General features: G+C 40.6%; 1 protein-coding gene across 6 annotated transcripts in view; it reads right to left on the minus strand.

Annotated features, from left to right (window-relative positions):
- LOC117402749 (utrophin-like) overlaps nucleotides 1-27,063 on the minus strand; it is a 251,345-nt gene that overhangs the window by 13,804 nt on the left and 210,478 nt on the right. For all 6 annotated transcript variants that reach the window (XM_059024118.1, XM_059024119.1, XM_059024120.1 and 3 more), the window contains 5 exons: nucleotides 19,931-19,969; nucleotides 19,668-19,733; nucleotides 17,623-17,688; nucleotides 8,173-8,331; nucleotides 919-1,165 (listed from right to left, as the gene is read on the minus strand). In XM_059024118.1, the coding sequence (XP_058880101.1) occupies nucleotides 919-1,165; nucleotides 8,173-8,331; nucleotides 17,623-17,688; nucleotides 19,668-19,733; nucleotides 19,931-19,969 (577 nt within the window). The remainder of the gene's footprint in view (nucleotides 1-918; nucleotides 1,166-8,172; nucleotides 8,332-17,622; nucleotides 17,689-19,667; nucleotides 19,734-19,930; nucleotides 19,970-27,063) is intronic.

A 27,063-nucleotide genomic window follows, 5' to 3' on the forward strand; every position in this document is an offset into this window, starting at 1 on the left:
GAAGGCGTAACTCAAGCCGCAGGCTTCGTGCGAGGCACAAGGCCGCAGTGGGACGTAACAAGCAACAGGCATATATAGTGCACAATAACAATGGTCCTAACACAGCATAATAATATCACTTAATACTTGTGTAAACACAATAATTGCGAGAAAATTAGAGCAACAAGTACTTATCTGAACCAGATCTCCAGTCAGGTCAGTCTTTAAAGGAAAATGCAGTGGAGATCTGTGAGCGCAGTAATGCCCTCGGAGGCAGGGTCACGACTGTGTCACAGGCTCTGCGAGCAGCTTTGATATATCTTTTTCAGGCTTTGGGTTTTTAAGAGGTAAATACCCATACGGTAATGGTTACATTTTGTACTTGAAAGGGAACAAGCAACTTAATTCATAATCTGACACTGCCTTTTCAGTGCTTTTGACAGAGGTTTCGTCTCTCCTTATGTGCGACTGACTAGCGGTCTTGTCAAACACCAACATAAAAGGTCAAAAAGATGTGCAACCTATATATTTTTTGTATTTAAGAATTTGTTGTGCATTTGTAAAATGCTTTAACAAAGATTAAAAGTACTGTGCAAAAGGGCCATTTATATAGTGGACCAGCAGGAACATAAATATTTGTGTGGCAATCAAAAGGTTAAAATCCACAGATCTGGGAACAAGAGTTATACTGCTGAGGTGGAGATATTTAATCTATTTTTGTAAAGTGGTTTGCGCAAATAACTTAAATGTCTGTTAACAAATTCCCCACCAAGTTTCCTCAGAACTGGATAAGCGTTTCTACAAATGTTAGGGTGACATACGTAGACATGTATAAAAAGACAGATGGAGAGGCACCTCCTTACATCCCCATATTCGGAGAGTCTCAATAACCTGGCAATGCATGTGCTGTAGCCCTGTGTGTCTGTGTGTTGTAACTACCTGCTCGAGCAGCTGACGCAGCCTGTGCAGCTGGGACTCCAGTTGCTTGTTGTGGTCCTCCAGAATCTGCATCCTGGCTTCAAGCCGGCCTTTGTGCTGCCGCAGGAGTTTGGCCTCAGCTAATAGTTCTGCCTCCGCTGGGCCGCCCGGCTGTCCAGAGGCCACTGAGTGTGGGGGGGAGGTCAGGGAAGAGGCACCTTTCAGACAGTGCTGCTCCTTCAGGTACTCGTACTCTATCTGCAGATTCCTGCAACACAGAACACAAGGCAGGGGATGCCATTTAAACCTTATCTCAGGGCTGATTAGATAAGCAGTGCAGTACCCAAGTGGCCAGTATATGAAACCGATGAGTCAGTAAAAGATATGGGCTCTTGTAAAGAAACTGACCTCAAACTAATATCGGGAGCAAATGGCCAAAGATAAGATAATAAGAGAACGAGAAAAAAAAAAAAGAATCATGCATGAAAATCTCTCTCTCTCGTGTGGGTGGAGCTTTGGAGTGTGTGTGAGAGCTGCTGAATTCTTGTTTTGTTCTACTGTTGCATTGTTTTGTTTTTTATAGTTATTAGTATTTAAAGTGTTTTTTTTTAAAAAAGGGGGCTGACTGGCTGTGTCAGTTTCTGGCCGAAATGGCCAGTTTGGGGGGTCATAACCCCTCAAATTACCCCACTGAAAAACTAACTAGGAGACATGGAGTGAAGATTTCACCGGAACAGTTTTGTCCCCTCGAGAGGTGTATGTTAAACAACTGAATTAGTATATCAGATCATAGAAAAGGGGATAGTTTTAAACAATATGTTCACATCGGTGTTGCCGCTTGCAGCCCCGGCACGAAAAGTAACAATTTCAAATGTTCCACCTTTTGTACGTAATGAAGTACTGGAGAGGGAGTGAGCCCGGTACGGACAAGTAATGTCAGGGATTAAAAGAATTCCCTTGGGCTGCAAAGCCCCACATTTGATGCACATTGTGTATTTCCGAAGGCAGGTTTACACGATACTAAATAACATCAATGAAGATCTGAACATCTCTTTAAAGTTTAAAATCGAAATGTCAGGAACTGTCTGGAGGAGGAGGAGGAGAATGAGGAGCGGGGTGCAGCAGAGGAAGATAGTGGGATTGGGCCGAGGCCACAGCCGAAGCCGCGGAGAAGGGAGGTCCAGTCTGATAATCAGACAGCGGGAGGCAGTGGTAGTAACGTCGGGGGAGAAAGACGCTGGCAGCAGTACCGACACCGTTAGGGAGGCAGAACTGATCCGGGGTAAGGATGATCAGGAAACACAGGTAGGAGACAGCGGGAGGGGAGGAGGCTGGAAGCAGCACTGAAGTGCCGGTTGCAGCCCAGGCTGCGGCAGGTGAAGCAGAGGTAGTTGCAGCAGGGTTGATAGAAGCTCCAGGGGAGACAGCTGAGATGGAAACAGAAAGGAGTAAGGACGGGGAGTTTAAAGTACCAGGGAAAAAAATAAAAATAAGGAGTGGAGGAGCAGTGGCAAAAAAACATTGTACAGAGGGAGATAAAGAAAATAATGGGAGTACTGGAAAGGGAGTGAAAGATAGTAAGGCTGGGGAGCACAGAAGAGCACTGGGGAAGAGACTAATAACCCGCTGGGGGTTGCTGTTTTATTTTCTGAAAATTTTAAACCAATTTCCTGTACTGTTGATGAGGTTGTTAAAGGATGCCTGCTCTTTGTAAGAGCAGTAGTGGAGAATACGACTTTTGTTTTTATTAATATATATATATGCTCCCACTGATGGTAGGGAAAAAATCTCCTTTTTATTTTTTTATTTTTTTTTAGTCGTTGCCAATTCGTTTTTATTATTTTCTCCCCAATTTGAAATGCCCAATTATTTTTTAGGCTCAGCTCACCGCTACCACCCCTGCGGTGACTCGGGAGGGGCGAAGATGAACACACGCTGTCCTCCGAAGCGTGTGCCGTCAGCCACCCACTTCTTTACACACTGCAAACTCACTGTGCAGTCGCCTCAGAGCTACAGCGTAGGAGGACAACGCAGCTCTGGGCAGCTTACAGGCAAGCCCGCAGGCGCCCGGCCAGACTACAGGGGTCGCTGGTACGCGGTGAGCCGAGGACACCCTGGCCGACCTAACCCTCCCTCCCCCCGGGCGACGCTCGGCCAATTGAGCACCGCCCCCTGGGAGCTCCCGTCCACGGTCGGCTGTGGAATAGCCTGGACTCGAACCGGCGACGTCCAGGCTATAGAGCGCATCCTGCACTCTAGCGAGTGCTTTTACTGGATGCGCCACTCGGGAGCCCCCAGAATCTCCTTTTTAAATATTTTAGATAACACCTTGGGAGGAGATATTAAATTGTACAGAAAACGATAAAGACGACAGGAATCAAGCAGAGCCCCGTGCAGACAGATGCGCCGTATAATAGAAAAGTGTGAATTAGAAGATGTTTTGAAAAGTTTTAATAACAATAAAAGACAGTATACATGGGTAAAAGTCAGGGATAATACACTCTCTCTCTGGCCAGATTAGACCATTTTTTATTGTTTTAAACATAATTTTAGCACTTTTAAATCATGTTTTATTACCCCTACTGGTTTGTCTGATCACTGTATGATAATAGCAAGTGTTTTAATTCCATCAGTAAGAACACACAGCGCTTACTGGCATTTTATCACCCTTATAGTCAATGCTGCACATTTTAAAACTTGTTTTAATTCCCTGAGACAGTGGTGGTATGTGGGGAAGGTGCAGATTCGCCTGTTCTGTCTGCAGTACACTGTGAGTGTCACTAGGAGCATTAACGAGTCAATGAGAGCTTTGGAGATGGACATCCTAGAGCTTCAGCAGGCTTTGGAGTCCACACCAAATACCAGGCTTGTTGAAGACCTCAAAGGAAAAAAAGTGTCCTGCTGGATACAAAACCACAGGGGGCGCTAACAAGATTGAGGTTCCAGAGTGTATCACAGGTGAATGCCCTGACCCGCTACTTCTTCAGTCTGGAGAAGAAACAGGGCCAGAGAAAACTGATTCACTGTCTGCGCCCAGAGGATGGGAGAGAGCTGCAGGAGCCGGGGGAGATCCGCAGGAGGGCTGTGCAGTTCTACACACAGCTTTTCTCCAGCGAGGCAGGAGGAGGAGACACAGCCCACACACACAGGTTCCATCAAGATCTGCCACAGGTCCCTGAAGAGGAGAGGGGGGGCTGGAGAGAGCACTTACGCTGCAGGAGCTCTCCACCGCCCTCAATGGACTGAGCAATGGCAAAGCCCCTGGCATCGATGGCCTCCCCACTGAGTTCTATAAAGCGTTCTGGGATGAGCTGCGGGAGGACCTGCTGGCGGTTTATAAAGAAAGTCTGGCCCAGAGAGAGCTGCCGCTCAGCTGCACAAGGGCAGTAGTAACACTGCTGCCTAAAAAGAGGGACCTGTTTGAAATAAAGAACTGGAGACCTGACGCCGCCTTGTGTGTAGATTACAAGTTGTTGTCAAAAGCTCTGGCCAACAGACTGAGGGAGGTCCTGGGGTCAGTGGTACACTTGGACCAGACGTACTGTGTGCCTGGCAGGTCAATCTTTGACAATATATTTGTAATTTGCGATATTTTGGCAGTCTCAAAGATATTTGGCTTGAATACTAGTTTGATTTCACTGGATCAGGAAAAGGCTTTTGACCGGGTTGAACACCAGTATTTGTGGAGGACCATGGAGTCCTTTGGTTCAGCTCTGTCTTTGTGGCCATGACTTGGGTGCTCTACAGTGACCCATAAACTGCGCCATGTGATCAGTGGACTGTCCATACCACAGTGCCCCGACCACCCTGTCAGAGTGTCACCATACACCGACGACCTTGTGGTAATGTTGAGAGGGGAGCAGGATGACAGGGCACTGCACACAACCCTTGTAGACTTTGATACAATGTCCTCAGACAAGGTGAACTGAAATAAGAGCTGTGCCCTGTTGCTGAGGAAGTGGGGGTGCTGCAGACCACCAGCCCTGCCAATCTTGATTAATTGGAAAAGGGGAGGTTTCAAGTACCTGGGGGTACACCTGGGGGATGAAATCAGTGAGAGAAGAACTGGGAGGGGGCGCTAGAGGGAGTGAAGGGGCGGCTGGGTAGGTGGCGCTGGCTGCTTCCACAGCTATCTTATAGAGGAAGAGCTCTGATCATCAACAACCTGGTGGCATCCACACTGTGGCACCGGCTGGTGTGTTTGGAACCACAGCAGGGGCTGCTGGGAGAGGTGCAAAAGACCATCCTGGATTCTTTTTGGGATGGGCTGCACTGGCTGAGGAGAGGGGTGTTCAAAAAGGGGGCCAGGGTCTGATTGATGTCAGCAGCCACGTCCCTGTACATTAATCCAATACATGAATTGTATTGTTTCATAAATCCTGGATACAATTATACAAGCCTGAATGGAACAGTAAGCATAGCTAGGGCTGTTTTTTTTCTAGTATTACTATATATCTGAATATTGATTAATCCCTCCAGGATTCCACGACCGCGAAAAAAATCACGGAATTTGCTCTCTCCTGTGGAATTTTTAATTTTTTGCAAAAAAACAAAAACTCAAACATTTGCTTCTTACTATCACTGTACATGTCACTAGAGCGCATACACGCTATTTGTATAGTGAGAAGTGTGGCAGGGTTTCAGTGCGAGCTTTAGTTCAGCCATGGAGAGATTCCTAAGGCCATTGGTGAGTTCTGGAAACAAATCTAAATTACCACCGAATATAACGGTAAAATGCAAGTCCAGTATTTCCAATAACTCATTGTCATAGCTTCTGTTAAAACGGCAGAAGACCGTGACAGCGACCATGAATCGACAAACAGTGGCTACTGAAGAACGAAATAAGTATTATTATTATTATTATTTACAAAAAGGATTTCTTATTTTAGTCTCAAGTTCAAAGTGAAGCGTTGTTCTGTTACTCCTATGTGAAAGATCAGAGAAAAACTATTAGGACCTTGCTTGTGCTCCCTATGTTCCAGGTCCTGAAAGATGTCATTCTAATTCTATATGGCAATATACACGTTTTTTGTACATGGTGTAGTAACATGAATGCTCAAAAAGGAAGGGGGTGGCAAACTATATTAGATATTATCTGATTACTTGGGATGACTTAACATTTTTGTGAAAATCCTTTTTTTTTTTTTTTAATTGTTACTTTCCTGTTTGTTTTGTGGTATGTGATGGTAGCACTTTCACATTGTGGCCTTAGTCAAAGAAACAAAAAAGCCAATCAGCGTCGCCTGTCACAGCTTCCAAACTATTTCTGTCTTGATGTGGATACGTTTTAAAATTACAACATTTTGGTGAGCAACAAATGTTTCTAAAAAATACCCTGTTACATTTGTACAAAAATGCTCCAAGCCTTGTACACAGTAAACAGTGCATTTGTAAAATGTACCAATGCTAATTTGAATCCCAGTGCACACCTACAATCTTACTCTGCTAGGAAATGTTATTATTACTAATGTGATTAAATGTAGTCATAGGTTTTGACCATAACTGTATTTAATTTATTTTTTAAGAATTGTTATGTTTTATGTATATTTTAAAAAACGGCATCCAAGTCAGTGCTGTAAAAGTTTTTTAAAAAGTGAGCTCTTTGCTTTATTGTATGTTTTTTTCTTCTTCGTTGATTTCCATTAATAAAAAAATGAATTTAACTAACTGTGACTTACTTTTTCTTATTTATTTATACTCATCAACACATCATTAAAAAGTCATTGCCACAGAATTTTGCAGAAAACACTCTTTTCTCGTTGCAGGTTTTAGGAAATTTTACTGCGGATTTCCGTGGGGACTAATTGAAAGTTTAAAGTTATGCATGACAGCTATGGCAGGTAATAAATATTCTCTCTCTAATAAAAAATCCAGAAGATGGAGTGTGCAAAAAACATTGAAAGAATATGTATTTCTTTTTAAATGGATTCACCCATGTGCATATGAGGGAGCCTGGCCCCGTTTGTTGCTATTTTTAAAGTACTAGGTGAGACTAAAGATGTGTATATTTTAATGCAGGGAGGAAATTAAAGTTGCATGATTAAGACTGCTTTGCTCTGTATATATTTGCAAACAATGCTGACATATCCATGGCAGAACTGAGCATTCGCTAAATTAGTAGTTTCAGCTTTAGTCTTCCTGTACAACACTTAATTTCATTCTCATATAGAATGTGAATGTACAATACCATTGGGTTAGTTATTTTTTGTACAGTGCAGCTTTTAATTTATTCTGCCATTGTATTTTCTAGAAGTTACTTTTCACATTGAAAAATAGTTTTATATGTTAAGTAGTCCCCATAGAAATCTGCAGTCAAATTTCCTAAAATGTCCTAAAATCTGCAAAGAGAAAAATGTATATGCGGCAATTACTTTTCAATAAAAAACAGTGTTAATGAGTAATAAATAAATAAGAAAAAGCAAGTCACAGTTAGTTAAGTAAGCAATAGTCATGCAGAATGTCACACCACTCAACCGCAACAAAACTGTTCACTGCATTATAATACCCACTGGTGTCTGCAATTACCATCATTTATTTAACAGCCCGATTTTAGATCCTGTAGTCCAGAGGAATTTGGTACCTAAGCCTGGGGCTTTACAGGAACTATTGCAGTGGCCAAAGAAATAGAGATTGAGATTTTAAAGAAAATACATCCAAGGAAATTGATTAATCTTCAGAGGTGATTGCCCCCTAGCTGTGCATAAGACAATTCATACTGCACGGTCCTATGTTCAGCCAATTACAGAGTTTAATTTATCCAAGCCATTTTATAATTTTACTTATTTGAGTTTGTACGGCATATATAAGTTGCTTCGCGCCAACGCTCACACTGAATCCTGCAACACTTGTTAATATATTACAGATAGTGTTTATGTGCTACTCTAGTTCCACCTAATAGCAGTAGTTGGTACATACAGTATGTACCAACTACTGCTATTAAGAACACTTGGCAGTATCAAAGATGACAATAAAGTAAAAATCATTTACATTTTAAAATAATTGCTCAAAATAAATCAATGCTGAAGTTCTTAACTGCGCTATAATTCCTACTGCTGAAAACCGTCCAATGGCTGCATATTTGTAGGTGCCTTTTTGTAATAAAAGCCTTTGCAATGTACAGTACTTAATGGCCTGAAAGAATTGTCTTCCAACTGTATGCAGCTTTATTCCCCTTTTTGTGACCAGGTGGGAAATTATATGACTATATATCGAAGCTCCAAACTGTTCCTTCATCAATTACCTTTTAAGTAAGCTATTAGGTTTGCTGTACTGTACCTCTGCTCCTCCTCGAGTCTGGCAATGACCCGCTCCAGCTCTCCCCGCTCCTCCTTCTCTACAGCCTGCAGGATCTGTGCTGGGCTCTGGGGCTGGCTGAGGGGCGACTCTCCACCCAGCGTCTGACAGTATTGCAGGATCAACATGTGCTCGTCCTCCCTACAGGTAACAGGACATATGACACATTTTAGAGGGCACAGAGGTATAGGAGCTTAGGAGCAGCGAAAGCTGCAGGATAATTAAATCTGTTGTAGACAATCCACTCAAAGTATTACAATAATCACAACAGTATTCCTAGGCATTACAGGCTACATTCATAATGCATGCACATGCTAGAATGTTTCAATATCGTCTTTCAACACATGACACTTGAAGCCTTCCAGCTTCCAGTGCATGTGGACCAGGGTGGTTGCTCAACCATTAATTATTTTTGCTGCATATACAGTGCCTATAGTAAGTATTCACCCCCCTTGGACGTTTTCACAGTTTGTTGTGTTACAACCTGAAATCTTGATGCATTTAAATAGGATTTTTTTTCCTTTGATGTACACAACTTACTCAACACTTTTAATGTGTTAAAAAATGAGAGGGTGGGGTGGGGGAGGGGGGGGGGGGGGTTGAAAAAACAAATCAATTAAAAATAAAAACCTGAAAAGTCTTCATTAGATAAGTATTCACCCCCCTTGCTATGACACTCCTAAATAGGCTCAGGTGCAACCAATTGCCTTCAGAAGTTAAATGGAGTCCATCTGTGTGCAATAAAAGTGGTTCACATGATTTCAGATTAAATACACCTGTCTCTGTAAGGTCTCACAGTTGGGTAGTGCATTCACGCAAAGATACTACCATGAAGACCAAGGAGCTTTCAAAACAACTCCAGGACGGAGTTGTGGAAAGGCACAGATCAGGGGAGGGGTATAAAAAGATTTCAAAGGCATTGAATATCCCTTGGAGCACAGTCAAGTCGATTATTAAGAAGTGGAAGGTATATGGCACCACCCAGAATCTGCTTAGAGCAGGCCGTCCTCCCAAACTGAGCAGCCGGGTAAGAAGGGCATTGGTCAGAGAAGCCAGCAAGAGGCCAATGACAACTCTGAAAGACCTACAGCGTTCCATGGCTGAGATGGAAGAAACTGTCCATGTGTCAACAATAGCTCAGGTACTCCTCAAATGTGGCCTGTATGGAAGAGAGGCAAAAAGGAAGTCCATGTAAAATCCCGCTTGGAATTTGCAAAAAGGCATGTGGGAGACTCTGAAAAGATGTGGTAAAAGATTCTGTGGTCCGATGAAACAAAAATTGAACTATTTGGCCTAAATGCAAAGCATTATGTCTGGCGCAAACCCAACATAGTACATCACCCAGGTAACACCACCCCTACTGTGAAGCATGGTGGTGGCAGCATCATGCTATAGGGATGCCTTTCATCGGCAGGGACTGGGAAGCTTGTCAGGGTAGAGGGCAAAATGGAGGGAGATAAATACAGTCAAATCCTTGAGGAAAACCTGCTTCAGTCTGCAAAAGACCTAAGACTGGGACGGAGATTCACCTTTCAGCAGGACAATGACCTCCAAGCACACAGCCAAAGCGACACTGGAGTGGCTTAAAAACAAGAAAGTGAATGTCCTAGTGTGGCCCAGTCAAAGCCCGGACTTGAATCCGATTGAGAATCTGTGGCAAGACTTGAAGATTGCTGTCCACCAATGATCCCCATCCAGAGCTTGAACAATTTTGCCAAGAAAAATGGGTGAATATTGCACGATCCAGATGTGCAAACCTGGTAGAGACTTACCCCAAAAGACTCTAGCTATATAATTGCTGCCAAAGGTGGTTCTACCAAATATTGACTCAGTGGGGTGAATACTTATCTAACCAAGACATTTCAGTTTTTTTATTTTTCATTAACAGTTGTTTCACCATAAAAATGATCTTTCGTCTTCAAAGTGTTGAGTAGGTTGTGTAAATCAAAGGAAACAAAAATCCCATTTAAATGCATCAAGATTTCAGGTTTTAACACAACAAACTGGGAAAACGTCCAAGGGGGGTGAATACTTACTATAGGCACTGTATCCTACATCACATGTGGTTTATATATCATCAACCACAACTGGAGAAAACAACTCCCCACAATTTGGTCAACTTGAGCTGAAATGACCCCTATTCATATGTTATAATCGATAGCCGTCTGTTTGATTAAAAAAAAAAATTCTTATGCACACACAACAGCACATTTACACAAATATGCACAAACAAATGTTTCCCGACATGTTGTCTGTTGTAGGAACAATTAAATAATTGATAACTTAATGTTTATCTGAGTTGATTAGTTCTTGTTAATATTTAATTGACGTGTTACAGATATTGAGGATTTACTATGAACACACATACACGCGCAGACACAAGGAATGTTTAATCAACAATAGTATTTTATTAAGTACACAAATAATAAACAGAAAACAGAAAAGTCAGAAAGTAAATCTTAGTCTCCAAGCACAAAACATAATCCAAAACTCTGACTGCACTCATGCTGGCTAGCAGGCAACTGAAATATGACACCGCCTGTCTCCTCACACACAAAGCAGCAGCTTGAACAAGCTGTGACGTTGCTAGTAGCTTGCTCACACACACACATACAAGCACAGCCTCAACTGAAATGATGCAGACAACCTTAATCGATTAAGGATATGGCAAGTTTACTTTTAAAGAATTAATTCATACAATATGAGGCAGATTACTTATAGTTACTTAATCAAGTTTCACCAAAAGTTATTTCACTCGCAAAGTGTGCAAACTAAATAATTAACAGTTCAATTCTATGTGAATGTGTTACAATTATTTAATTTAGTTTCATGGTCCGCTGGTTTTGAAACTCAATCGGTTGAAGTGTCCAGTACAAAAGGCTCTCCACTCAGCAAAACAGTCTTCAATCCCACTTTGGATCAAACTCGGCAAAAAAGCTTTCAATTCTTGATAGAATCAACAAACAGCTGCTCGGTATAGGATCCACAACAGTTTCAGGCAGAGTCCCGTCTTGTGTCAGTTTTTAGGCAGAGTCCCGGAGTTGCAGCCTTCCTTAGCAGAGTGACAGCACCTTGTTTAGCATTCGATGTGAAGCGCAAAATGTTTTGCTTGGATATTTATCTTTTCACTCTGCTAAGTAGCCACTTTCATGAGATCATTTGTGTATCTTGCCTCTTTAAACTCCCAGTCCTTTGATGTTTTAATGTCCTTTTCCACTGGACATCACTAGTTTATGTCTTCCTTTGGTCAAAACGATTGTTGTTGCTCATTAATTATCTGTACATAATTTAACTGTCCTTTCAGCCTAATCCAGTTAAGGCGCCACCTAGCCCCAGTATTTTTTCTCCTTATCGACCTTCATTTTTGTACACTGCAGTTCTACCTTCTCTAAAACACACACACACATATATATATATATATATATATATATATATATATATATATATATATATATATATATTTTTTTTTTAAGGATGAAACCCGGTGGTCTGGCGAGTCTAGTTTTGCCCGGGCCAATCTAGTTAAGCTACCAAAAGTTACTACTTTTTCTCGGCTCTTGCCTGCGTCCAGTCGGGCGAATCTAGATTGGCCCAGAATTTAAAAAGACGAGTCTAGTTTCATCCAATGCTTCAAAATCAATGGTGGGCAAATCTGGTTCGGCCATGCCATTAATTTGGGAGAGTCTAGTTTCACCCAAAGCTTCAACATCGATGCTGGGCTAAGCTAGTTTTGCCTATGCCAATTATTTGGGCGAGTCTAGTTTTGCATTTCTACACTCTCCTCTGCCAGCTTCCAAGTGTGTTCCAGGGCACCTGCCTTGCCTCCACTTCTGACAACAATGTAGCGACTGTGTGCTGGGTTTCCAGCAGCGGTGCAGAAAAGGCAGGACACTGATTAAATTTACTCTTTTTATTAGCTCTCTCTCCCAAAAAGAGAAGAGTCAAAAAGTCTCGCTCCTCCATATGTGCAGGCAAACTCGCCAGACCACCATGATATATATATATATATATATATATATATATATATATATATATATATATATATATATATATATATATATATATACAGCTCTGGAAAAAATTAAGAGACCACTGCAAAATTATCAGTTTCTCTGGTTTTACTATTTATAGGTATGTGTTTGGGTTAAATGAACATTTTTGTTTTATTCTATAAACTACTGACAACATTTCTCCCAAATTCCAAATAAAAATATTGTCATTTAGAGCATTTATTTGCAGAAAATGACAACTGGTCAAAATAACAAAAAAGATGCAGTGTTGTCAGACCTCGAATAATGCAAAGAAAATAAGTTCATATTCATTTATAAACAACACAATACTAATGTTTTAACTTAGGAAGCGTTCAGAAATCAATATTTGGTGGAATAACCCTGATTTTCAAGCACAGCTTTCATGCGTCTTGGCATGCTCTCCACCAGTCTTTCACATTGATTTTGGGTGACTTTATGCCACTCCTGGCACAAAAATTCAAGCAGCTCAGCTTTGTTTGATGGCTTGTGACCATCCATCTTCCTCTTGATCACATTCCAGAGGTTTTCAATGGGGTTCAGGTCTGGAGATTGGGCTGGCCATGACAGGGTCTTGATCTGGTGGTCCTCCATCCACACCTTGATTGACCTGGCTGTGTGGCATGGAGCATTGTCCTGCTGGAAAAACCAATCCTCAGAGTTGGGGAACATTGTCAGAGCAGAAGGAAGCAAGTTTTCTTCCAGAACAACCTTGTACTTGGCTTGATTCATGCCAAAGCTGCCCGATTCCAGCCTTGCTGAAGCACCCCCAGATCATCACCGATCCTCCACCACATTTCACAGTGGGTGCGACACACTGTGGCTTGTAGGCCTCTCCAGGTCTCCGTCTAACCATTAGACGACCAGGTGTTGGGCAAAGCTGAAAATTGGACTCATCTGGGGGTGCTTCAGCAAGGCTGGAATCGGGCAGATTTGTCTTTGTGAAGGACTCATGAATCAAGCCAAGTATAAGGTTGTCCTGGAAGAAAACTTGCTTCCTTCTGCTCTGACAATGTTCCCCAACTCTGAGGATTGGTTTTTCCAGCAGGACAATGCTCCATGCCACACAGCCAGGTCAATCAAGGTGTGGATGGAGGACCACCAGATCAAGACCCTGTCATGGCCAGCCCAATCTCCAGACCTGAACCCCATTGAAAACCTCTGGAATGTGATCAAGAGGAAGATGGATGGTCACAAGCCATCAAACAAAGCTGAGCTGCTTGAATTTTTGTGCCAGGAGTGGCATAAAGTCACCCAAAATCAATGTGAAAGACTGGTGGAGAGCATGCCAAGACGCATGAAAGCTGTGCTTGAAAATCAGGGTTATTCCACCAAATATTGATTTCTGAACGCTTCCTAAGTTAAAACATTAGTATTGTGTTGTTTATAAATGAATATGAACTTATTTTCTTTGCATTATTCGAGGTCTGACAACACTGCATCTTTTTTGTTATTTTGACCAGTTGTCATTTTCTGCAAATAAATGCTCTAAATGACAATATTTTTATTTGGAATTTGGGAGAAATGTTGTCAGTAGTTTATAGAATAAAACAAAAATGTTCATTTAACCCAAACACATACCTATAAATAGTAAAACCAGAGAAACTGATAATTTTGCAGTGGTCTCTTAATTTTTTCCAGAGCTGTATATATATATATATATATATATGTGTTACAATCAAGGTAGAAGCATATATCACCACCGCTGGGCACAAAAAGCTCATACATTATTTGACTTTTTCAACTGCTATGGCCTCAATAGGATTTATTCACAAAGAAGAATGAGTATAAATGTACACAACAAATCAATTTAATATGGCTTATGAGAGCAAAAAAGATTCTACAGAAAGCCGTTTTTGATCATTTATAAATGTTCTTAGAATACTTATGTTGCTTATATAATTGTGTGTCAGAAAATGTAATGGACTAAATATCATCTGAATACTGAAGATGTCATTCTGGTAATCCAACAAACCAGAGAGAAATCTTTGAAAAGTCTGCTAGAGAAGTATGTGGGAAGCTGAACTGTATGTAACCCTCCAGAGGGTGCTGTACACTGTTCCATTAGGAGTTAGTGTGCTCTCTTTATACTTCAGTATGTGGGTGGGTGTTTGTTTTATATTAACATATTTGCAAACGTATAGCTATTAGAAAACTGGAGGTTACCAAGGTTGTTAATAGTTGTAAGAAACATGCCAATACGGATTATAATAATTCTAGTTCCCTTAAAAAAAAAAAAAAATTATATATATATATATATATATATATATATATATATATATATACACACACACAGTACTGTGCAAAAATTTTAGGCAGGTGTGAAAAAATGCTGTAAAGTAAGAATGCTTTCAAAAATAAACATGTTAATAGATTATATTTATCAATTAACTAAATGCAAAGTGAGTGAACAGAAGAAAAATCTAAATCAAATCCATATTTGGTGTGACCACCCTTTGCCTTCAAAACAGCATCAATTCTTCTAGGTACACTTGCACAAAGTCAGGGATTTTGTAGGCATATAGTCAGGTGTATGATTAAACAATTATACCAAACAGGTGCTAATGATCATCAATTCAATATGTAGGTTGAAACACAATCATTAACTGAAACAGAAACAGCTGTGTAGGAGGAATAAAACTGGTTGAGGAACAGCCAAACTCGGCTAACAAGGTGAGGTTGCTGAAGACGGTTTACTGTCAAAAGTCATACACCATGGCAAGACTGAGCACAGCAACAAGACACAAGGTATGTATACTGCATCAGCAAGGTCTCTCCCAGGCAGAAATTTCAAGGCAGACAGGGGTTTCCAGATGTGCTGTCCAAGCTCTTTTGAAGAAGCACAAAGAAACGGGCAACGTTGAGGACCGTAGACGCAGAGGTCGGCCAAGGATACTTACTGCAGCAGATGAAAGACACATCATGCTTACTTCCCCTCGCAATCGGAAGATGTCCAGCAGTGCCATCAGCTCAGAATTGGCAGAAAACAGTGGGACCCTGGTACACCCATCTACTGTCCGGAGAAGTCTGGTCAGAAGTGGCCTTCATGGAAGACTTGCGGCCAAAAAGCCATACCTCCGACGTGGAAACAAGGCCAAGCGACTCAACTATGCACGAAAACACAGGAACTGGGGTGCAGAAAAATGGCAGCAGGTGCTCTGGAATGATAAGTCAAAATTTGAAATATTTGGCTGTAGCAGAAGGCAGTTTGTTCGCCGAAGGGCTGGAGAGCGGTACACGAATGAGTGTCTGCAGGCAACAGTGAAGCATGGTGGAGGTTCCTTGCAAGTTTGGGGCTGCATTTCTGCAAATGGAGTTGGGGATTTGGTCAGAATGAATGGTCTCCTCAATGCTGAGAAGTACAGGCAGATACTTATCCATCATGCAATACCATCAGGGAGGCATCTGATTGGCCCCAAATTTATTCTGCAGCATGACAACGACCCCAAACATACAGCGAAAGTCATTAAGAACTATCTTCAGCGTAAAGAAGAACAAGGAGAGAGCTCCCGAGTGGCGCATCCAGTAAAGGCGCTCCTCGCAGGATGTGCCCTATAGCCTGGAGATCGCAGGTTCGAGTCCAGGCTATGTCACAGCTGACCGTGACCGAGAGTTCCTAGGGGGCGGCGCACAATTGGCTGAGCGCTGCCCGGGTAGGGAGGGCTTAGGTCGGCAGGGGAATCCACGGCTCACCGCGCATCAGCGACCCCTGTGGCCGATAGGGCGCCTGTGGCTCTGCAGCGGAGCCGCCAGATCTGTGTTGTCCTCCGGCACTATAGGTCTGGTGGCATTGCTGTGGATCTGCAGTGCGAAAAATGACGGCTTGGAAGGAGCACGTTTCGGAGGACGCGTGTTCCAGCCTCCGTTTCCTGAGTCGGCGGGGGGGTTGCGAGCGGTGAGCCGGGGATACAGGTACTAATTGGGCATACTAAACTGGGGTGAAAAACGGGGTAAAATAATTGCCGACGACTAAATTTAGAAGAAAAAAAATAAATAAATAAAAAATAATAAGAAGAACAAGGAGTCCTGGAAGTGATGGTATGGCCCCCACAGAGCCCTGATCTCAACATCATCGAGTCTGTCTGGGATTACATGAAGAGAGAGAAGCAACTGAGGCTGCCTAAATCCACAGAAGAACTGTGGTTAGTTTTCCAAGATGTTTGGGCCAACCTACCTGCCGAGTTCCTTCAAAAACTGTGTGCAAGTGTACCTAGAAGAACTGATGATGTTTTGAAGGCAAAGGGTGGTCACACAAAATATTGATTTGATGTAGATTTTTCTTCTGTTCACTCACTTTGCATTTTGTTAATTGATAACTATAAACTATTAACATGTCTATTTTTGAAAGCATTCTTACTTTACAGCATTTTTTCACACCTGCCTAAAACTTTTGCACAGTACTGTATGTATATGTATGTATGTGTATATATATATATATATATATATATATATATATATATATATATATATCTATATATATATTAACCATATCTAGAATTTTGTTTATCTGATATTCTTTTGGGAAGACACATCCTCTTCAGCCTGCTCCATGTCAAACCACACTCCCTAACTCCATTCACTGCAGGTGTTGATCTTTGGAGACTCCTTGATCTGATCTCAACTCCTCAGAACTTACAATACATTCCTTGGCAGGCATTATTTTGTAACAATAGGTCAATCTATAGTAAGATACATCTCCATTAAACTTGATCCGATTTCAGATGTAGATGAGTTTTATGTAAAAAAAAAAAATATATATATATTTTTTTTTTGTCCTGTTTGATCAGACACAAACCAATCATACAAAGTATATTATAAAATAAATAAGCAGATGCAGTAATAAAAAAAAGCATGTGATTGAACATTTTGGGACAGTCTAATGTGAACAGCAGAGCTTTTAGTTTAGGAATATTTAAGTCCAAATATAATGGAGGATCTCAGATGGACAAGCCTGACCAGCTTGTATGCTAAAATTCATATTGTTCAAACTAGGGAAATAGATGTTTTAGTTTTGAGCAATTTAACACATTTTGTCAGAGAAGTGCCTCGTAACAATGAGTGCAATTGACACACTCCATCTCATCACATCTCATCACCTCACCACCCCCCATGCCCCCCCCCCCCCCCCCCCATTTCACTTGCACGTGCATAGTAGTCAAGTCTCTGCTGTTTTTTGCATGAGTAAGAATGTGACTAATACAATCTGTCAGTCGTGGCTAAAAGTATTTAAATCTAATCTCAAAAGCTAATAAGCTCATTATTTCAATTACAGTTTAAATTCATGACTGATGCTCTGATTCTACCCCACCAGTTTAATCAGTTGGAAGGAGTCACAAAAATCGCATGGCATTCTTCTATAGCCATCTTTCTTCAGTAAAGGTATCTGAGAGCCGAAATTACTTACATACTTCCTGTTGTGGAGCTGCTGTCTGTAGGCAGGGATCCATTTGACATCTCCATCTGTGCCAACCTAAGCAGAGAAGATTGATAATCCTTTAAGCACAAGTAAACTAAGCTTTTCAATTTATTTTATTTTATTTAGATAAACTGAGAATTAGATTTAATGTATTAGTTAGTCCCCACGGAAATCTGCAGTACAATTTCCTAAATTCTACAAAGAGAAAAATGTATTTTCTGCAAAGAACTTGTCCAATTCTGCGGCAATGACTTTAATAAAAATAGTGTTAATGAGTATAATGAATAAGAAAAAGTCACTCACAGTTAGTTAAGTAAGCAGTAAGCCACAACAGGGTGTGCGGTAAGACACAGGCCTTTCTTACACAGGTCTGGGTGTGAGGCACGAGGCCATAGGCCGCGTAGCTTCAGCCACCCACAGGTGCAATAAGATCTGTCTTACCCCACACCCTGGAGTGGGTTATTGCGCTTATAAAATATAATAATAAACTTTATTTTATAAAGCGCCTTTAAAAGCAACATTTCACAGCGCTTTACAAACAATCAAAACAGAAAATAAAAACCCTTTCTATAAAAGTAGGTCTATAAGCTAGATTTAAAAGCATTAAGAGTGGTAGAATCCTTGATCTCTTTAGGAATGGTGTTCCAAAGTTTTGGGGCATAACAACAAAAAGCCCTGTCGCCCACAGAACGTAGGTGAACAGAGGGAACACATAACAATCCAAGATCAGTTGAGTGAAGGTTGCGTGAAGGGGTGTAGATTGATGAGATCAGATAAATACTGTGGAGCCAAACCATGCAAAGCCTTAAAAGTACGAAGTAAAATTTTAAAATCAACACGAAACCTGACAGGCAACCAGTGCAGGGACTCTAGAACAGGAGTGATATGATCCCTCGCACGTGACCTTGTCAGGATACGAGCTGCTGAGTTCTGAACATGTTGTAATTTGGACAGTGTGATTTTGGAGACGCCTGCAAGCAGAGCGTTACAATAATCAATCCTCGGAAAAACAAATGCACGAACCAGCTTTTCAGCTACAGAAGCATGAAAGCATAGGTCGCACCCTAGCGATGCTTCTAAGGTGAAAAAATGATGCCTTACAGTATTCTGCATCTGAGGTTTACATAAAATTACTCTATGTTTATTTTATAAAACAAAAACAAAAAAACAATAGCATTTTAAACTTTAAATTAAGCTTTATTCCACCAGTACAAAATAGGTCCTATACAGTCTTTAGAAGCTATAAATTTGCTGGATAAACGTATTACTGCAGGAACGATTGCCATGTCCAAAGAGATCGAGATTTTGAAATTCTAAAGAAAATAAATCCACGGAAACGGATTGATCTTCAGAGGTGATTTGCCCCTAACCTTGCATAAGACAATTCTTACTAAACGGTCATGAGATCTTGTTCAGCCAATCACTGCGTTTAACTTAGCCAAGCCATTTTATAATTGAATTTACTTGGATATATAACAAAATTGCTTCACGCTGATGCTAGCACTGAATCCCGCCACACTTCTCACTACGCTACAGATAGTCTTTTTATTTTGCTTTGCATGGAAAATCTGCAAGTAGGAGCTAATTCCGTGTTTTATTCCTGCAATTGCGAAACAGCATTTCTCTGGAGGGACTAATTAATTGTGCAACACAGGGCCTTGAAAAAAGAGTATAATGTAAATTTGAAAAAACTATCATGTTTGGAAATTTTTTTTGATATTAATAAATCCTTGAAGTAAGAAGTAAGAGATACAGCTCAGGTGCTTGTATGTATGTATGTATATATGTATATATGTATATGTATATATATATATATATATATATATAGGGGATGAAAATTGAAAGTGAAGAGCCTGGGATTAAAAAAAAGAGCCAGGGAAGGTCACCATAGGCCTCGACAGGTATCACACAGTTAACCGAAAGTTATAAGACTCTATACTATCACAATCTCATTAAGCCCACAATGAAAATACTGTTTGCAACAGAATCTAATCATTAAATGATAAAAAATGGCATAAAAAGCAAAGTAATACCTGCTTGCATAATGCTCTATCCTGGAATGAGTGTCATCATGACAGAGTTGTGGTGACTGCGAGAGTCTGCAGGCAAACAATGAAATACATTTAAAATGAGACTGCTCAATAAAACAGTGGAAACAAAAAAATAAAATAAAATCGTGGAATAATAATGAGAACATTATTTATTAGGGAGCTGCCAGTGTTATTTCTACAGTGAATCTGCTAAGGCAGAGGATGCATGATGGGCATGCGAAACAGAGGAATGTGCATATACTTACTCATACTGCTCCGGACACATACTGATGAGTGTGACAGGACTGCAAGAGAAATGATAGGAAATCACAGAACAAAATCTTTAAGTCAAAAACAGAAGCCGGCAAGGCAGAAATGTTCTGGCTGCACTGTACACCAGCAAGGTCCATAAGAGAACAGGCAGCTATGAAAACAATGCTCAGCACTGTTTAAGACAGATTCTGTGTTTTTATCCTTTAGGCAAGGACACATTTTTTGTTGCTTTGTGTTTTTCTCTTTGCATACATACTAAATGACAAATACCTTATTTTTTGTGTTTAGTGGGATGAGGTTAATTAAGTAGTTTTTGCTGAAAACAAACTACCGTACAGAACATAATGTTAGTATTGGGATTATTCTTTCAGCATATACAACAAAATTATACAATTTATATATATATATATATATATATATATATATATATATATATATATATATATATATATATCTATATCATAACATATATACACAGTGGTTTGCAGAAGTATTCACCCCCCTGCAAAGTTTTCACATTTTGTTGGCACCTGAGTGTACTCCATGATGCTTTCAAATTAGACTTTACATGTAGAATCTACACAAACTACTGCACATTGATAAAGTGAAATGCATATAAAATCTAAATAAGTAAGATTTTCAGAGAAACGGACTAATCTCAGTTGCAAGTATTCAACTCCTTTGCTACTGCGGCCCTAAATCAGCTCAGATGCAAATGATTTGTTTGAAAGGTGACAAAATTAGTGAAATGGTTTTAGCCTGTGCGTAATCAAAGTGGTTTAACTTGAAGATAATTTCCCTCAGGTATATAAAGACTTTCAAGCTGCAATTCACATAGTGATCCAACAAAGCAACCATGAAGACCAAGGAGCTTTCGAAACAAGTCAGGGATAAAGTGGTAGAGAGGCACAGTGCAGGAGAAGGGTACAAGAAAATCTCAAAGGCGCTGATTATCCCTCTCAGCACAGTGAAGTCCATCATTAACCCTTTGCGGTCCATTTATTCAGCATGTCTCAGGCGCATCAGGTTCAATTTATTTTCACACACGCAGTTTATTTTAGACGCGCTGTTTAAAAGTATTTTTTTCACAGTAAAACAGGTTTAAAAGGCACTGCATATCAACAGGACACTCAGTACTGCATCTCCAGCCCCACCCCACCCCTTGTTCGCTGTATTTTTCACATACCTCTTCATAGTCGTGCATACCGATAAATCATCTCCTGATCACTCGTTTTATCACCAAACTCCTCAATAATGTGATCCAAGTCATTATTTTATTACTATAACATCTCAAAAAGCTCTACAAATGTCTGTGATATTCTTTGAGCGCTGGATGCAGAAGCAGCTATCTTGTTTGTTTATGTCTGTGGTATCTCTGTGGTGCCGGGGCTATGTGTATTGCTCAGATCCGCCCCCTTTTTTTCGGCTTCTCTCGGCTCCTATCTGTCTCACTCAGCCATTGAATGGTTTTCTCTGCTTTTTTCCGGAGAAAAAACGACTAGAGACCTGTGTTTTACGTCTTTTTGAAGATGTCGGACAGGGTCCAACATTGGACCAGAAAGGGAAAATTGTAATGTTGGACCTGGTCCGACATAGGACCGCAAAGGGTTAATGTTTTTGTGTGGCCCAGTCAAAGTCCTGACTTGAATCCAATCGAAAATTTATGGCGAGACTTGAAGATTGCAGTCCATTGATGATCCCCAACAAACTTATCAGAAATGGAGCAATTTTCCCGTCAAGAATGGGCAAAAATGTCACCATCCTACTGTGCAAAGCTAGTAGAGACCTATCCAAAAAGACTCATAGCAGTAATTGCTGCAAAGGGTGCTTCTACCAAGTACTGACTTAAGGGGCTGAATACTTATGCAACCAGTAAATTTCATTTAATAAATTTTCTTTGCAAGTTTTGCTGACATTTAACCTCCTCCTCATACAACAGTGTTCAGTTTAACCACTACAGCTTTGAATAAAAAAAAGTTTGTTTGAAAAACTGTGCATACATTATTTGTAATTCAACAAAATGTGACATACTTCTGCAAACCACTGTATATAAAAATAGCAAATTAGTAAATATGAACTGCAGATGACGACTATAGTGGAAAATTGACCCGAGGGAAGACTATTGTTATCGACAGGGGTCTATAATGCCCGAAGCTGCAGGTGCATTTAATTTTCTACTAAGAGCGGAGTCTGCAGTACATATTTAATATATGAGTCAGTCAAGATAATGAGCCAAGGTTGGATAGTAAATATGACTTTATATACTGTAAAGCCATACATATTTGCAAGTTTTTATTATGTGTTTTTCGCGTATGAAAAAAAACCTGCAATAGGTCTGGAGCAAAATAGGTTTTATGGGTGTGATTCACCAAATATTTATGGCTTTACAGTGTTTTGTTTAAACATAGCTGAGACAGCATAAGTAAATAACTAAGTAACATAAATAAATAACAGAAAATGTTTTTGAAGTTCATACAAGTTTTTTTTTTCTTTTGTAGTACGTTTTGTAATTCATTTTCTGTTAAATCACAGAATCGCTATTCAGCAATTTTTTCATTCAGCCATTTTATCTTGTTGTTTGGAGTGGAGGTGGAGGGCATTCCTTTGAAAAGGGGCGGGACTGACAGTGATGTGAACCAATCACATGACAGAAGGAGACCTTTGCCCAGTGGTGTAAGGATGTGAGGGCAATAGTTAAATCTATTTTTGCTCCTATGATGAGGTTTTAACCAATCACAGACCAAAAATGATCAAGCACTGACTCATATAAATATATATATACACACACACATACAGATACACACACACAATTTATAAAAACAAGGCATCTTGTACTTAGCATGTAGTTCACTAAATTTACAAGGCAACATGATTTCCAATACACAGATGAATTGATTTGTGCTGCTGTAAATTGTAAATGTGTTCTTGATAGCCAGCCATTTGTCAGCTTTTTGAATAGAGCACAGGCCACAATAAATATGTAAATATGATAATGCACAGAATACATATATGCAAATTGTTTTCTATAGCTGTTTGTGGTGTGAAATTACTATATGGAGAAAGAACAGTCTCTGTACTCTTATGAAAAAGTTGAATAAAGGAGAAGAAAAGGGTCCCTAGGGCTTTATGTAATACACACTTCTGTACATGGAGAGCCAAGTACCTGATTATGCAAGACATTATAGTGGCTTTGGTTTTTTTCAGCAGCATGTATAGAGAAAAAGCCCCTCAAGCAGTCTTACTTTCCTGACCATACAAAATTGTTAAAACATGTAAAGTAACAATATTCAGCATCCGTGAACAAAGGAAATTAATGAACAGATTTTGCAGCTCTTTAGAACAACAATATAAACAACAGCTTAACAGACATCCATTTCTTTCATGTTATTATGGACACACATAGTGAAAGTGCTATATTGTAGCTATTTTTCCATCCATTGTCTTCATCCATATTGGCTATTGGGAATGGATTTCTACTTTTTGCTTTCTTGAGTATGTCTTTCATGCTGTACACTGGATATAAAATATATATGGTATTCATGGACATGGCTATTTTTTAAAGCAGGTACATTAATTCCTTCTGAGTGGTGAGAGGAAATGAAAGACTGAGGGAGTACCCCAGAAAAGCCTCATTTAGATTCCTCTCTGATGTTGGCCTGGTTGTGTATGTGCGCGTGTGTGTAACGTGTGTGTGCATGTCTGTTTGTTTGTGTGTGTGTTTTTGCAGTACCCTCCTCCGATAGCATCCTTCCAAGCCCACAAGCCTGTGGTATTTTGGCTTAGCCACAGAATAGCTCTATAGATGAAAATCAGAAGATGAACATAAGGTTTAATTCCCAGGATGCCTTATTAAATTTATTTTGAAGCGCTGTTGTTGCATATTCATGACTGCATTTGCTTTTTTAATGTGGAGCGGGTTGATGGGGTGACCAGGTGGAAATTCACGCAGAACATAGCTTTTAAACAGTAACATCTCTTCCACCCCTACCCACCCGTCCTACGATAAGGGTGAAGGGATTTGTAACCCTCATATGACTTTCCTGTCATTTCTATGCCTGAACAGCTCATATGCATAAGCAGCAACTTGTACTCGTTCATTTCTGAGAAGCCAAAAGCATCAAAGAACCAAGACCATATTCTTGGAAATTAGTCTGTAGCCCCGTGAGACCCTGACCGTTTCAGGGAATTCTTTGTTTGAAGATATTACAGAGTAGCTTCTTACTGAATCCATACTCATTTGTAGACATACTATAATGCCATGAGAATCTTTAAAGACATCAAAATTACAAAATGTCAGTTTAATACTTAATATAAAAGGATGGTGCCTTACACAGCATCCTGGCTCACTGTCAGATTGGAGGATATCCAGATTTCCAATACAGTGAATTTTGGCATTAGAGGTACTTTATGGGTATCCAAGCTGTAAGAGTTTAGGTTACATATATATACACACACGCACACGCACACGCACTCACTGATGCACAAAAGAAACCCAACACTCATAAGTTAATGATACGTTTTCAGTATGAAATGTGACACACTGTCAAAATGAAAACATTACAAAGTTAGTATCGGGTATGACCTCCCTGAGCATTAACACAATCCTGGCAGCGTTGACGCATAGACCTGATCAGCCTCTGGATAGACTGCTGTGGGATGTTCCGCCACTCTTCCTGTGCAGCTGCAGCCAGCTGGCGAAGGTTGGCTGGTCGCGGTTGTCTCCTATGGATGGCACTGGCAATTTGGTCCCACAGATGTTCTATTGGACTTAGGTCAGGAGAAAAAGCTGGCGACGGCAGGACCTCAACATTGTTTTCTTGAAGCTGTGCAATTGTAACCCTAGCAATGTGTGGTCTTGCATTGGCCTGCTGGAAAATCGACACTTCCAGATTGGATTGCAGGAACGGAAAAACTGTTGCCTTAAGGACTTTGTCAATGCATCACTGAGCAGTAAGGTTGCCCTCAATCTGCACCAAAGGCGTTCTTGTGTTAAAGGAGATTCCTCCCCACATCACGCTTCCACTGCCCCACCGGTTGGCTTGAACAAAGCAGCAGTCAGCATAACGCTCACCACGACGTCTCCACACACGTTGTCTTCCATCAGGTCTGTCAAGGGCATTCATCGGTGAATAAAACACTCCACCACTCTCCCTGCCGCCACCTCAGATGTTCTCTGGCCAACAGAAGATGGCGATTTTGTGTCTCAGCTGTCAACATGTTACCCCTGAATCATTTTCATGCAGATGGCGAGCTATAGTCAGTCAGGTTATTTCTTCCTGGAATTTCTCGTGCTGTAGCCACTGCAGTCTGAAACGATTACGCAGATTGATCAGTTGGATGTGGCTGTCCTGGGCCGGTGTGGTGACCCTCTGCCTTCCAGGATATGGCCTGTCCCTCACAGAGCCGGTTTCCTGGTTTCTCTAGACTAGTCTGCAGATTGTTGAAGCAGAACATCTCATTCTCCGGGCAACTTCTCTCACAGACAGACTGCCTTCAAATCATGCCGACAGAAACCAGGCGATATTCATTACTCAAGCGGGGCACTGTCGTATCTTTCACTGTTCTTGCATTAATTAAAATCATGTATTTTCGAATGGCTATTTATACAGATTCTTAACTCAACTCATTTTGGCAATTTTAACTCAACTCAAATACAAAACACTGAGCAACTGCTTTTTTTATTAAATCACATGACTTGAGCTCAGGATTTTGTTATCCCAAGGAACAATACTACTCAAACAATCAACAAACCTATCTGCTCACTATTTAAATTGTAAATAACATTATGTGCCCAATGAGCTAATGATGTAAAACTCACTGTTAAGTATTCATTGTGCATCAGTATATTCACACACACATATACATACAGACGTGCTCAAATTTGTTGGTACCCTTACAGCTCATTGAAATAATGCTTCATTCCTCCTGAAAAGTGATGAAATTAAAAGCTATTTTATCATGTATACTTGCATGCCTTTGGTATGTCATAGAATAAAGCAAAGAAGATGTGAAAAGAGATGAATTATTGCTTATTCTACAAAGATATTCTAAAATGGCCTGGACACATTTGTTGGTACCCCTTAGAAAAGATAATAAATAATTGGATTATAGTGATATTTCAAACTAATTAGTTTCTTTAATTAGTATCACACATGTCTCCAATCTTGTAATCAGTCATTCAGCCTATTTAAATGGAGAAAAGCAGTCACTGTGCTGTTTGTTATCATTGTGTGCACCACACTGAACATGGACCAGAGAAAGCAAAGGAGAGAGTTGTCTGAGGATAGACAAGCATGGTAAAGGTAAAGGCTACAAGACCATCTCCAAGCAGCTTGATGTTCCTGTGACAACAGTTGCAAATATTATAAAGAAGTTTAAGGTCCATGGAACTGTAGCCAACCTCCCTGGGCGCGGCCGCAAGAGTAAAATCGACCCCAGAGTGAACAGAAGGATAGTGCGAATGGTAGAAAAAGAACCAAGGATAACTGCCAAAGAGATACAAGCTGAACTCCGAGGTGAAGGTACGTCAGTTTCTGATCGCACCATCCATCGCTTTTTGAGCGAAAGTGGGCTCCATGGAAGAAGACCCAGGAGGACTCCACTTCTGACAGAAAAACATAAAAAAGCCAGACTGGAATTTGCTAAAATGCATATTGACAAGCCACAATCCTTCTGGGAGAATGTCCTTTGGACAGATGAGTCAAAACTAGAGCATTTTGGCAAGTCATATCAGCTCTATGTTCACAGACGAAAAAATGAAGCTTTCAAAGAAAAGAACACCATACCTACAGTGAAACATGGAGGAGGCTCGGTTATGTTTTGGGGCTGCTTTGCTGCGCCTGGCACAGGATGCCTTGAATCTGTGCAGGGCACAATGAAATCTCAAGACTATCAAGGCATTCTGGAGCGAAACGTACTGCCCAGTGTCAGAAAGCTCTGTCTCAGTCGCAGGTCATGGGTCCTCCAACAGGATAATGACCCAAAACACACAGCTAAAATCACCCAAGAATGGATAAGAACAAAACATTGGACTATTCTGAAGTGGCCTTCTATGAGTCCTGATCTGAATCCTATCGAACATCTATGGAAACAGCTGAAACTTGCAGTCTGGAGAAGGCACCCATCA

The sequence above is a fragment of the Acipenser ruthenus genome, chromosome 5 (genome assembly GCF_902713425.1).
Source record: "Acipenser ruthenus chromosome 5, fAciRut3.2 maternal haplotype, whole genome shotgun sequence".
NCBI lineage: Eukaryota > Metazoa > Chordata > Actinopteri > Acipenseriformes > Acipenseridae > Acipenser > Acipenser ruthenus.